The sequence below is a fragment of the Apodemus sylvaticus genome, chromosome 12 (assembly GCF_947179515.1).
Source record: "Apodemus sylvaticus chromosome 12, mApoSyl1.1, whole genome shotgun sequence".
Taxonomy (NCBI): domain Eukaryota; kingdom Metazoa; phylum Chordata; class Mammalia; order Rodentia; family Muridae; genus Apodemus; species Apodemus sylvaticus.
The window spans coordinates 58,083,044-58,096,492 of record NC_067483.1 but is presented as its reverse complement, the minus strand read 5'-3'; the positions used below and the strand labels follow the sequence as shown (position 1 = coordinate 58,096,492).

General features: G+C 37.9%; 1 protein-coding gene across 1 annotated transcript in view; it reads left to right on the top strand.

The window, feature by feature from the left end:
* The window catches only part of Hmcn1 (hemicentin 1), a 435,972-nt gene that overhangs the window by 233,296 nt on the left and 189,227 nt on the right, over positions 1-13,449 (top strand). The window contains exons 16-19 of the mRNA XM_052199882.1: positions 5,983-6,177; positions 8,865-8,960; positions 10,117-10,244; positions 11,775-11,919. Coding sequence (XP_052055842.1) covers positions 5,983-6,177; positions 8,865-8,960; positions 10,117-10,244; positions 11,775-11,919 — 564 coding nt within the window. The remainder of the gene's footprint in view (positions 1-5,982; positions 6,178-8,864; positions 8,961-10,116; positions 10,245-11,774; positions 11,920-13,449) is intronic.

Genomic DNA, 13,449 nt, shown 5'->3' with positions numbered 1-13,449 from the left:
TTCTTGATGACTTTTAAATACACCAATGATTTTGGAAATGTAAGACTTTCAAGTGAGGAAGCCCAGATCCAGAAATCTTGTTTTTAAGAAATACAATAAGGGTAAAATTTCAATTCCTAGAACCTTCCGTTCTGTTTCTCACTGATTCCCACAGAGATATTTTGTGTTTACACAACATTCTTTTGCATGTTCTAGCTCTACAAGGACAGAGAAATAACCTGGGCAATGACCAACTTCGAGGTTTTAGAAAGTCTGAGGACCACATACATACTTCTTTGCTTACTGGCTGTTTCCATCTTTTTTTCCTGTTGGTTTCTGCATTTTCTAGATTCTTTCTACTGTCTAGCCATGCACTATATAAAGACTAGAGATACCTCTTTTTAATGTCTCATGTGTTAGTGACTTTTCTCATTACTGTGACAAAAATATTAGAATAAAACCATTTTAGGGTAGAAGGAGTTCATTTAGCTTCCAATGTGAGCATACATAATCTATTATAGCAGAAGAGATACACCAGAAGGAGAGTGGGGTGGATGCTCTCAGTAAGTCTGTGGCGAGGAAGTGGTGACAGAGGGGTACTGCCACTCAGATTGCTTTGTCCTTTATTACTCAGTCTGTGACCTCAGCCCACAGTGCCATGGATTTTTGGGACCAGTCTTACACCCTCCTTTAAGTCTCTCTGGAAGCATCCTCAAAGACATACCCATGTGATTGAAAATTCACTTAAGTTGACAGGGTAGCTATAATAGCTGGATTTGGAAACTTCCCAACTATTATGTCTATCTACACTTCACTCTATAATTGTTGCTGAACTTTGATTTGAAGATCTTTGGCTTGTTCATGGCTTGTCTAGTTTTGATCCCAGTGTTGGCTCTGAATGAACCATTAACAGAAGCAAGTCATCTGCTTTCTGTGACTTTGGCCATTGCTAACAGTTGGGAGATAACTTAATATGGGAGTTAGCACCATTGTTGCACCTTAACATATCCATATTCATCATTATATCTTTCTGGGAGCAGCACATAGGTTTCATTAGACAGGCCTGCCCACGGGGGACCATGGTTACATATGGTGGCATCTCTACAACATGCCACAGTTGTGAAGATGATTGTGATTTTTATTATGAGGTTTAAAAGAAAAGATATGGATCAGAACTTTCTCCAGAGTTAATACAGTGATTAAGAATACAGGCACTTGAAAGAAAATGGGTTGCCTCCATGACTTTCCTTGTTTTATAGATATAAATAGCATTTACTTTATAGGTGAGTTGAAAAGATGAAGTGAGATTATTATCACTTACATACACCTGGCATGCTAATTATCACCTAAGGAGCTGATAAATGCAACACGTATCTTCACATATGTAGTGGTTATTTTCTATCTTTGAGTCTCAAGCATCATATTGAAATGCATGCATAAAGGGATACAGTATTAAAGATTAGATTTTTGTCTTTAAAATGAAACTTAATATTTCAATTTGACTTTATTTTTTAAGAAAGGACTTGAGACAAGTTAAGTACTAAGCTTAGTAGTGAATAAAATTATTCATTTGAATTCCAAAATGATTGGGCAGATTTCTGAGTTGCTCGTGACTTAAAAACAAGTTTGTTTTTATCCATATCATGTGGCTATTTGGGCTTTTGGACTGTTTTGGGGGGGATCTGTTACCTCACAGCAGCAATGCTAGAACAAAACAATTATTAAAACAGCGGTTTGATATTATTGAGTTTGAACTTCTTGGGTGAGCATCCTCTTCTCTGTCTCTCACCACCATGGCCTTAAGTTATGGACATTTCAGGTCAATGGGGAAAGTTACTGATGCTTTTCATCCCTTGTAAAGGGGGTAATTGATTGTGAAGTCATTTGGAAGAAGAGAGGATTGGAAACATCAAACAAAAAGTTGGTCTGGCAGGATTTTTTTAAGCATTCCACACCACACAGGGTTTGAGTCTTACACTGTGGTTTTGTGTTTTGTGGCTTGGTGGAACTGAAGCAATGTGTCTAGTCATTTTAGGAAAGAAAATCTCTGACTGACATAATGCAAGAGTTGCCACGGAAGAAATGTAGTTTTAATTGTGTTGGGGGCTAGGAAAATAACTCAGAATAGTGTTTAGAGCAAGGTGGCAAATTTGTTTATGATTTTTGTATTTTAAAATAAAATGAGTCTGCATTGCCATAGTTAACTCTGAAGGCAGTAGACTGCACTGTGGTGTTAGGCCATGTGTGTCTCAGTGTGCCACACAGATGCTTAAAATCATTATCTTAAGAGACTGTTTGAAGGACCAAAAGTTAAACTAAATGCAAACATCATTATTTTTATGATAGTCTTTAGGAGAAGTAAGACCTAACAAATTAACTATAATTTTTACTTTTAATATAATTAGTATCAGGTAGTTATGTATGATACATGATTAGTAGAGATCATGTCTTTTTACTTAAAGTATGACATACTATTATCCCTTTTTGTTCTCAGAGAAATTAAAACTGGGGAGAGGGGTGAAGTGACTTTCCCAAGATCACAGACCAATTAACAGTGGAGCTGCCCTTTGAAATCACTCTGAGGGATTTTACCCCTTCCAAGTCACACAAGCTCTTCTTTAAAAAAAAAAAAAAAAATCTGCCATTGTGTACTGACAACCACTCAACACTGCTCTTCTGGTTTTCTGTTTTGGATGATCTATTCATGACTGCACCCACACCCCCTGCCCCCCACATGCCTCCCCTCCCCTGAAGAACCTCAACTGGAGGCTGTGTTGGCCACAGTCAGGACAAGGAAGTATTTAAGTCTTCTTGGCTCAGCTAGGAGCGGCTTCGTTTTGGAAGTATGTTTGTGGTGGACTTTGTTTTGGCTGCTCCCTCAGGCCTGGTGTTCCCATTTGCCTCTTGGTTTGAGAGCCAGCATGGATGTTCCCTGAGCTGATGTCTGGTGCCTGGTGCTGTTCTAGAATCTGCTTGCAATGCATGATTTCTCCCATCTTGATCAGGTCTGTGGGTGTAACTTGAGTTTGCTCTTTCGCTATGAATCCAGATTCTCTTCCTCCATTACTTTTGAACATGCTAGAGTATCATTTTTCATTGATAATTAGAATTTGCTATTTCTTTTTTTTTTCCCTCCTCTCGGTGCTGTATTGGCTTAAGTATTATTTTATTTTCTTTTTTTTCTTGGTTCTTTTTTTTTATATTTTTATTTTCTATATTCTTTGTTTACATCCCAAATGATTTCCCCTTTCCCGGATCCCCTCTCCCCATATGTCCCATAAAACTTCTTCTCTCCATCCATTCTCCAATCACCTCCCTCCTTTTTTTCTCTGTCCTTATATTCTCCTCCAATGCTAGATCGATCCTTTCCAGGATCAGGACCTTCTCCATACTTCATGGGAGTCATTTGTAATGCGATTTGTGCCTTGGGTATTCAGGGCTTCTGGGCTAATTAATATCCACTTATCCGAGATTACATTCCATGTGTATTCTTTTGGGGCTGGGTTACCTCACTTAGGATGATATTTTCCAGATCAAACCATTTGCCTAAAAATTTTGTGAATTCATTGTTTCTAATTGCTGAGTAGTAGAATTTGCTATTTCAATAAAAGGGAGCTTTCCCTTCCCTGGAGTTGGAGGGTTTCATAACCACCATAACCAAGTCTTCTCTATAACCTTTTATTGTTCTTAAATTTCTTTTTTCCATTGCTGCATTCCTTTGCCCAAACCTGAACCTAGTACAGCTTGGGACTTCTAGACTTAGCTTCCCTTTTTCAGAAAAATATTTATATTTTAAAATATCATCATCATCATCATTGTGAAAGGTTCTTACTCTGTAGCTCTGTCTTGACTGAGACTATTCAAATAGGCTGATCTTAAACTCACAGAGATCTCTCTGCCTCTTGAGTTATCATGTGCCCCATCAAGCTTCATGTTTTAGATTAATTGACTACATTCATTCTAGAAAGAAATAATCGAGTTGTAGAAATGAAATAAGCAAGAAATGTGTTACTTTATGAACTATATTTAAAATAATGTCTACTGGTCATTTTTATTAGTTGAATTCGTATGTATATGAATTAAGAAAAATAACTAAACAGAGGTAAAACATTCTCTTCTCAAAAGCATCTTTTTCAATTGTTTTTAATCTTAAATTTTGTAAGAAGACTTTTGAAATTGTCTTTTTTCTTTCTAAAGTGCAAGTTCAAATGTACTGGGGTGAGGTGTCTACCACTTTCTTACACATATACACAAATTTGAATTGTTACCATGATAACTCAATAATTCATTCACTAGTATCCAGTAGCCACATACAATGTACCATGTAATATGTTAGCTGTTATTAAAACATATATAAAGGATATGTTATATCCTGTATATAAAGGATATATAATATATATCCTTTAACATATATAGTTATAAGCATTAACATACACTATTAGGAAAGCAAGGAAGCAGATAATCAAGTAATAGTTTTATTTGGAGAGTGATTCTGGTTGTCTTAAATCTGAAAGAGGGAAGTCACCATGTCATTAGGAGATAACATCATAGAGGGGTGTCCCTTGGAAACTGTGTTAAAGGGTTGTCAATATTTCAGCAACAGACATTACACTTGCAGGGGAGGTGATAACATAAGCTACAATGAGAAAAGTTGGCTCTGCGGTGGAGAAGAGTCAGGATTGCTGACTGGCCACAGGCCAGGCTCCGTGTAGTATAGGAAAGAATGGACCCATAGCTGCAGAGTGAGAGACAGTCTATTCCAGGCTAAAATAAGAACACCAGTACTGCTGGAAGACAGCTGTACATCCAATCTGCAGATGTGGGCTGAGAAGGAAGGAAGTGATGTCTACACCATTCTTTAAAAATGAGAGTCTAACCAGTATGCCCAGGCATAGCTATTAGAACATGTAGAGACAAAAGATTGCAACCCTGAGGTGAAAACTAGCTTCTAATCTTTTCTTCCTCATTCAACTCAATTAACACTTAGAAAATCAACTATGTTTCTGTTTCCTCGTCTATAAAACCAGAGTGGGATCATTGACTGGAAACCACTGAAATTATTTGAAAAAAGCCTTGGCTCTGAAAGTGATAGCTGATGTCCTTGGTTACTTGGATCCTCCCTTGACTTCCAGTGTACCATCTCTTGGAACTTTACATGAGTAGGTTCCTCACACTGCTTCCAATAGCATCCCATGTGTTTATTCTTATCTGATGTCTCAGGCATCATTATTCACCAGCTTCTGAGAGCCTCAGCCCTGGGTGGTTCCCAACAGCATCCTCCTTGTATTGGAGATCTGTGTTTTTCTAAGTGTGCCAGTCATAGATCTCCAGGTCTTCTTCTCAGTCTTCCTAGTTAGCAGAATGATGTGAATCTCTAGATGTCTTTCTATGTCTCAGTTCTCCTTAAGATGCCCTAAGCACTTACTATTTTTTCTTTACCAAATGTGTTCTGCTATTCTAATTTATATGATTGATTCTCAAACTTAAATTTCTCTGACTTAAAAATTGAGCTATGAAGAACAAGAATATAATACCAAACATGCTTACAATTCAATAATAAATATTGTTAGCATGTCTGATGGGGATTAGTGATGAAACACTTTGGTACGAATTAAGTTCATTTAAAAATCCAGCCAACAAGATATTTTTTAAAAATACTGGAAATATTATATTTCATTATAAACTCAGGTTATTTAGTATTGTTTAAGGTTTGAGCACTATAACATATACTCATATTGAAATAAAATTTCTATAATAATTCTCTCTAAGATGGTCTTCACATCACCTACATCTATAGGGCAAAGATGAGTGTTTAAGAGTTAATTCGTAAAGAAAAAAATGAATGCCTGGCATATGTCAGATAAAAGAAGCTATAGGGTAAATTTACAATATTTTATGAACAATAATTTATTTCAGAATCAATCTATTGATGATTTAATAAGGTTTATTCTTCATATATCCACATCCTCTCCCAGTGACATTTTCCTCTTTTGTTTCTTTCAGCACCTCCGGTTTTCATACAAGAACCTTCTGATGTGTCCATGGAAATTGGCTCCAATGTGACCTTGCCTTGTTATGTTCAGGGTTACCCAGAACCAAGGATCAAATGGCGGAGACTGGACAACATGCCAGTTTTCTCAAGACCCTTTTCAGTTAGTTCCATCAGTCAGCTGAGAACAGGAGCTCTCTTTATTTCAAGTAAGTTAAAGCGTGGGGCGGGGAGTGTTGCAGGGTGTGGGTATGTTTGTGCATTTGTGTTTATGTATATAAATTTGAATATATGCATTTTTTGTTTTTTTGCTTAGTTTGCTTTTTGTTTTTCTTCTTTTTAAATAAGACTCAGTATGATAGCTCAGTAGGGCTTTGGGCTCTGGGTTTTCTTGTCTCAGCCCCTTGAGGGCCACGATGCCAGGCTATGTTATATGCAAATATGGATATTCATATTTTGCTATTAAACTGGACATTCTTGGCTACAATATTTATGAAATTAAAATCGTCCCCTTACTTAAAAATCTTATCTTGGTTTTCTTGTCGCTCTCTAGCCAAGAATAACACTTTAAAGGCTTTCGGCTTCAGCCTCCTGACAGTGCCGTCCAGCTTGTGACTCACCCTATCCTGACTATTCTCAATGCTTCCATTAATTGCATGTCTTCCATAGTGCTCTTCATAATCTTGGAAAATAATTCCATGCATTTGTTCTACCTGCATAATAAAAATGATATCACTAGCCAACACACAGTAAAGAGAAAAGTGAGGAAGGCAGTTTGCATTCCGATGAGTTGTTATGTGCAAACATGCTTTGTCTAGACACCATGTATGCAGGCTCACACAGCTTCACCAGCCACCCACAGCTCCATGCAGACTACGGCATCTAGCAGTTTTTCTAAGTGGATGAATAGTTACATCTTCTCCTTAAGCAGAATTAGGCTTCCCTGATGATAAATATATGTCAATTGTACAAAGTTCTAGTGGAGCCTTCAAAATCCTTGCCAGATTTAATTTCTCTACAAATCTGCTTCATGCACCATCCGTCTCTGTCTCTCTAGTTTCTTAACTGCAAAAACATTCTTCCAGCCATCGGGCCACTAAACCATCTCCCACATGAAGAGCAGAAGTGTACCTGAGGTGATATAGCTTCTTACCCTTTAAATAGAACCTGATTTTCTTCAAGCTCTCCTTTTGGTTTACAATTTAATATGAGAAGACTGCTCTTCTGATCTTCTACTTGCTTTTTATATTATTCTATAATATTGGAGAATATAATTTATTACATTTCTCCCTTTCCTTTCCAACTGTTCAAACCATCCCATGAACCCCTACCCTTCCTCTTTCAAATTTTTGACCTTTAAAAATAAAACTAGTGAGTGCATACCATGATTCACCTTTTGAGTCTGGGTTACCTCACTTAGTATGATATTCTCTAGCTCCATCCATTCGCCTAAGAATTTCATGAATTCATTGTTTCTAGTGGCTGAATAGTACTCCATTGTGTAGATATACCACATTTTTTGCATCCACTCTTCTGTTGAGGGATACCTGGGTTCTTTCCAGCATCTGGCAATTATAAATAGGGCTGCTATGAACATAGTAGAACATGTATCCTTATTACATGGTGGGGAGTCTTCTGGGTATATGCCCAGGAGTGGTATAGCAGGATCTTCTGGAAGTGAGGTGCCCAGTTTTCGGAGGAACTGCCAGACTGATTTCCAGAGTGGTTGTACCAATTTGCAACCCCACCAGCAGTGGAGGAATGTTCCTCTTTCTCCACACCCTCTCCAACACCTGCTGTCTCCTGAATTTTTAATCTTAGCCATTCTGACTGGTGTAAGATGAAATCTTAGGGTTGTTTTGATTTGCATTTCCCTAATGACTAATGAAGTTGAGCATTTTTTAAGATGCTTCTCCGCCATCCGAAGTTCTTCAGGTGAGAATTCTTTGTTTAACTCTGTACCCCATTTTTTAATAGGGTTGTTTGGTTTTCTGGAGTCTAAGTTCTTGAGTTCTTTATATATATTGGATATTAGCCCTCTATCTGATGTAGGATTGGTGAAGATCTTTTCCCAATTTGTTGGTTGCCGATTAATAAGTGTATATTAACCTAGAAAACTGGAATACCCAAAACATAATCCACACATCAAATGAGGTACAAGAAGAAAGGAGGAGTGGCCCCTGGTTCTGGAAAGACTCAGTGAAACAGTATTCGGCAAAACCAGAACGGGGAAGTGGGAAGGGGTGGGTGGGAGGACAGGGGAAGAGAAGGGGGCTTACGGGACTTTCGGGGAGTGGGGGGGCTAGAAAAGGGAAATCATTTGAAATGTAAATAAATTATATCGAATAAAAAAATAAAAATAAAACTAATCCTTATTACATGCATATATTTATATATACAAATATTTCTAAATATAACCTGTTCAGACCGTGTGCTGCTAGCTATATGTATGTTTTCGGGGCTGATCTTTGGCAGTGGGTAGTGGGCAACCAGTGGGTGTGCTCTTCCCTAGGACCGCTCCTGTCCCCAGCTTTCCTCAGTAGCCAATGGTTCTCTGTGTACAGTCGACACCTGGCAGGCTTTCCTTTCTCCCACATTTCATGCTCACTGATGTCACCTCTGTTAGGCTCACACTGCACAGTCATGATGGTGAGACTTTATGTCCATGTGCTCTTTAATCTACAGCTGGGACATACCTCTGCTATGAATCTCCAACTCTCCTGCATACAATCGATCGGTCATAGAGAATTTGTCACTCTGCTGTGATGGTCAAGCTCTCTGTCTCCTTCCCTAGACAGGAATGGGCAAAAGGTGTTTACATGATTTCTGCCCCCATCTCAGCAGTGTACTTGGTTTTACGATGGTCCTGAGTGAATACATGAATTCTTCTTTCCAGACTTATGGGCAAGTGACAAAGGAACGTACATCTGTGAAGCCGAAAACCAGTTTGGAAAAATACAGTCGCAGACAACAGTAACGGTGACAGGACTCGGTAAGATTAATTAACTTTCTAGAGGTTCTCCACAAACCTCAGACCTCTTGATGATGTCATCCTTTACAGTGACAATTTCCATTGACTGTAAAGCCAGGAAGAGGTTTGGGTTCCTAAGCCATATTTCATGCAACGTTACAACTATAAATAACCTGGAGAGCACCTGCTCAGTCTCCTCATCTTGTATTTGAATATTGGTCAGCTTAAATAAATTTACATCTAAAACACACGCACACACACACACACACACACACACACACACACACACATATGAACAAATGGTACTTTTGATGGCCCTGTCTTATGTTTGGCACCTCATCCCTCATACAATTATATTTATGAATTATGAATTAAAAATAGAGCACAACTCATTTCCAATTGTAGGTTTTTTCTTCAGTATATTTTACTGAGTACACATGTCGGGCAGATCAAACTGATAGTTTATTCTCATTTTTAATTTTATTTCTCCATTTATTCTTTGGAATTTTCCCCCAGTACTATAGAGTTCAAATTGTTATAGCATTAAATTAGACTTTAAGTACTTCACTGCATGAATCTCACTAATACTTGCTTATAGAATTTTCTGTATGTTCATCATCCTCATCTTCTTTACTCGGCCTATAACCTACATTTTTAGGTAATATCTCTTAAGGAATTTGGGCTCATTTGTGGTATACTTTTTTGTTAATTTCCAGGAAAGAACATGTTAACCATACTTCTTTGTTCTTCTGTGTCAGCAAACTCACCCCTGTTTCCCTTCCCGTACCATTCCCACGGGCTCCTCGTGATTCCTACTGTCCCCAGCCTGTTCTGTTTCTGGCTGTGTCCGCGAGAGTGGCTTCTGATGATTCCTGGTTTCCACTCACAAGTACCCTCTCGCTCTGTTCTGATGTGAATGCTGTGAGCATCCGGCCCTGACTCCGCCCTTCTCTGACGGCTCCCCTCTTTCCTCTTGCTATTTCTGCAGGATCACCTGTCCTCCTCCCAATTCTGCTTTGATCCCTTATGTGCGCATTCAAGTATATTTCCGTTCTACTTTAAATCCTGTTCCTGCAATCTCTAGTTTTAAACAACATAATTTGTAGTCATCCTTCTTACAATACTACCCCCACCACCACCAATCTTCATGAAGCTGAGTGCTCTTTCTCTGGTGTAGTTGCCCCACTTATTGGAATCAGCCCTTCCGTGGCCAGCGTTATTGAAGGACAGCCGCTAACTCTGCCTTGTACTCTGTTGGCTGGAAATCCCATTCCAGAACGGCGGTGGATGAAGAACTCAGCCATGGTAATAATGTTTTAATACGTGCCGTTTTATTTACTTTTTCTTAAGAATTCATGCATTTCATTACAAACACCAAAAGGCTGATTGCATAAACACATAAGCTTGTCTTGTTAGCAAACCAAAGCTTTTCTTGAAAAAAAGAGTTATTTTCATTTTAATTATATGAATGTATTTATGTGTGAGTATAGGTATCAGAGGCCAAAAAAGGGAGTCAGATGCCCTGGAGGGAGGAGACTCGCAAGTTTTAAGCTGCTTATGTGTATTCTGAGAACCAAACTGGGCTTTCTCTGCAAGATTAATGGCCTTAACTGGTGATCCATTTTTCTGGTTCTGAGGGCTTTCCACTTTGTTAATATATGTTTATGTCATTTATATTATTTGGAGTTTGACATATTTAAGACATATTTGGTAGTATATATTTTATAATTCCCCATTCAATTTACTGTTACTAAGAAATTGCCTTCATAATATGAAAAAATTAAAGCCAGCAATATTTTCGCAGTGCTTAAGTATTTTATAGCCTTCTGTGTAGGACATTATGAACTATTAGTATTCCCCTAGAATCTTCCATTTTATATATTACTCTTTTTTTTATGGTGAGCTTTAAATTCCTTTTGTGATGAATTATTTTAGGAAGGTAGATCCGTAACATATCACTAAGTATTTATTAGTATATAACTTTTAGTTAGAAAAGGATGCAGGCAATATTTCATTTCTTAAAAAACTTCCCATAACTGTATATTCTGCCCACACAGAGCCTCGTCTTGTTCAGACCACTCTTCCTGGTTTCCAGAGTCTCTGGACTCATTCTCTATTAGAAGTATTCATTAGCAGTGAATCGACTCCATATGTGTAATTGCAAACTTATTCATATTTGCATAAAAGAAATGCACTATTCTTCATAGAAAAAGAACCTTAGTTATGAGATTAGCTGGATGTAACATGATGGAGGCTTAGAAATCATCACTTTTATGCTAAAATATTGCCAGACTTCTCTGACATGATTTCTGGATTGCACCGTGGCCTTGCTCTTGAGCCTGTCAGCTGACAGGGCTGGGTGCCGAGGTGACGTCACCCTCCCTTGGTGTAATAGATAGCTACATACGAGAATGAAAACAACCACATCAAGGAGCTTGCTAGTGGTGTGGAAACCGTCTTGGAAAGAACAATTTCAGCTGAAAGAAAAGAACTACTAGTGAAATCTGAGTTCTGGGCAACAGAACTTGTAGAAACACAAAATCAGGGGCACCTCTACCAGTTCCTTTTCAGGGATGGGCATTAGCTCCCTGATAGCGAATGGTAGATATAATTCTGGAGAGATATGAGGATTGGCTTTGATTAATAAATTCTTCCGAACATTTCTGTTGATCTTTTCTTTAACCCAAGGGTTCTGAAATCTCGGTTTGCTTTATAATAAATTTAATAATTCAATTAAAAAAACCAAACAGATCTGATTGAGGGTTAGACGAATTTTTGCCTTTTCAAATGAAATATAAATGACTGATTTTTTTTTTTTTAAATTTCATTTGAAAGTTGGTACAAAATCCCTACATAACTGTGCGCAGCGATGGGGGCCTCCATATTGAGAGAGTTCGACTTCAGGACGGAGGCGAATATACTTGTGTGGCCAGTAATGTTGCTGGAAGCAATAACAAAACAACCTCTGTGGCCGTGCACGGTAAGACAGACCCGATGTAATTGCTTCCAATCGTGTTCAAAACAGGGTTCATAGGTTTTAATCAAATAACTCTGTTCCTCTAATTACAAGAAGGAGAGCTTTCTTCCAATTGTTATTTTATATTCCTTGAACAATGTCTACATTGTTAATACCATTTCCAGATTTCCCTTCCCTATGTACACAAAAAGACATTCTGGGGAATCACCCGCCAAGTCTGACCAAGGGCTTTTGTAAGTGGTTTCTTAATTGATAAAAAGGAACTCAGCTCTCAAAGAATCATGTTTAAAAATACATTTTAATTTCAGGCAAGCTGAACTTAGTGTACCATCCAAATTGCCTTAAATTGCCTTTTTTTCCCTCTCTTTTTGGATTGTGTAACAAACATGTCATCACTAATGACCCCTCTGTGTTGGAGCTAAATATGACCTAAGATTTTCTAAAGGTCGTCTTATGTGCCGTGTGCTCCAAACAATTTTTTTTGCATGTTAAATAATTTAAAGGTCACAAATAAGAAAATCCAGAGGGAGTTTTTTCCATTTGCAGCAGTTGACAGACTATCTTTTTTAAATCTCAATAATAATGGACAGCTTTATAGTTTAGCTGATTCTCATAAAGCTTTAAATTTGTTTTTAAGTCTCCTACATTGTTCTTATAATATAATGTTAAAAATAGATGATGTACAATAATGAATGTCTTAGAAAGAAAGCAAAGATACTTGGTTTTCTTCATTGATTTAATGTTTATTTAGACTCTGGGTTTGGGACTCTAACAGTTTAAATTTTGTTTTGGCTGTTGAAAATGCCGGTGACTATCCACCATTTCCTTCTATATGCCTGAACTACTGCCTCCTCTGATAGCTATCAATTTCACTTGACATGTTCCTCAGAGAGTTCAAAGAAATAGCCCCCCCCCATGTAACTTAAATTTAGTTATAGCCTTAAATAATAAAAGGTGTGTTGGGTTTCATGTCATTCCAAGATCGGAACATAGGTTTCTTTCTTTTTTTTATTAGATATATTTTTTACTTACATTTCAAATGATTTCCCCTTTTCTAGTCCCCCACTCCCCGAAAGTCACATAAGCTCCCTTCCCTCCCCCTGTTCTCCCACCCACCCCTTCCTACTTCCCTGTTCTGGTTTTGCCTTACACTGCTACACTGAGTCTTTCCAGAACCAGGGGCCACTCCTCCTTTCTTCTTGTACCTCATTTGATGTGTGGATTATGTTTTGGGTATTCCAGTTTTCGAGGCTAATATCCACTTATTAGTGAGTGCATATCATGATTGATCATTTGAGACTGGGTTACCTCACTTAGTATGATGTTCTCCAGCTCCATCCATTTGCCTAAGAATTTCATGAATTCATTGTTTCTAATGGCTGAATAGTACTCCATTGTGTATATATACCACATTTTTTGCATCCATTCTTCCGTTGAGGGATATCTGGGTTCTTTCCAGCTTCTGGCTATTATAAATAGGGCTGCTATGAACATAGTGGAGCATATATCCTTATTACATGCTGGGGAATCCTC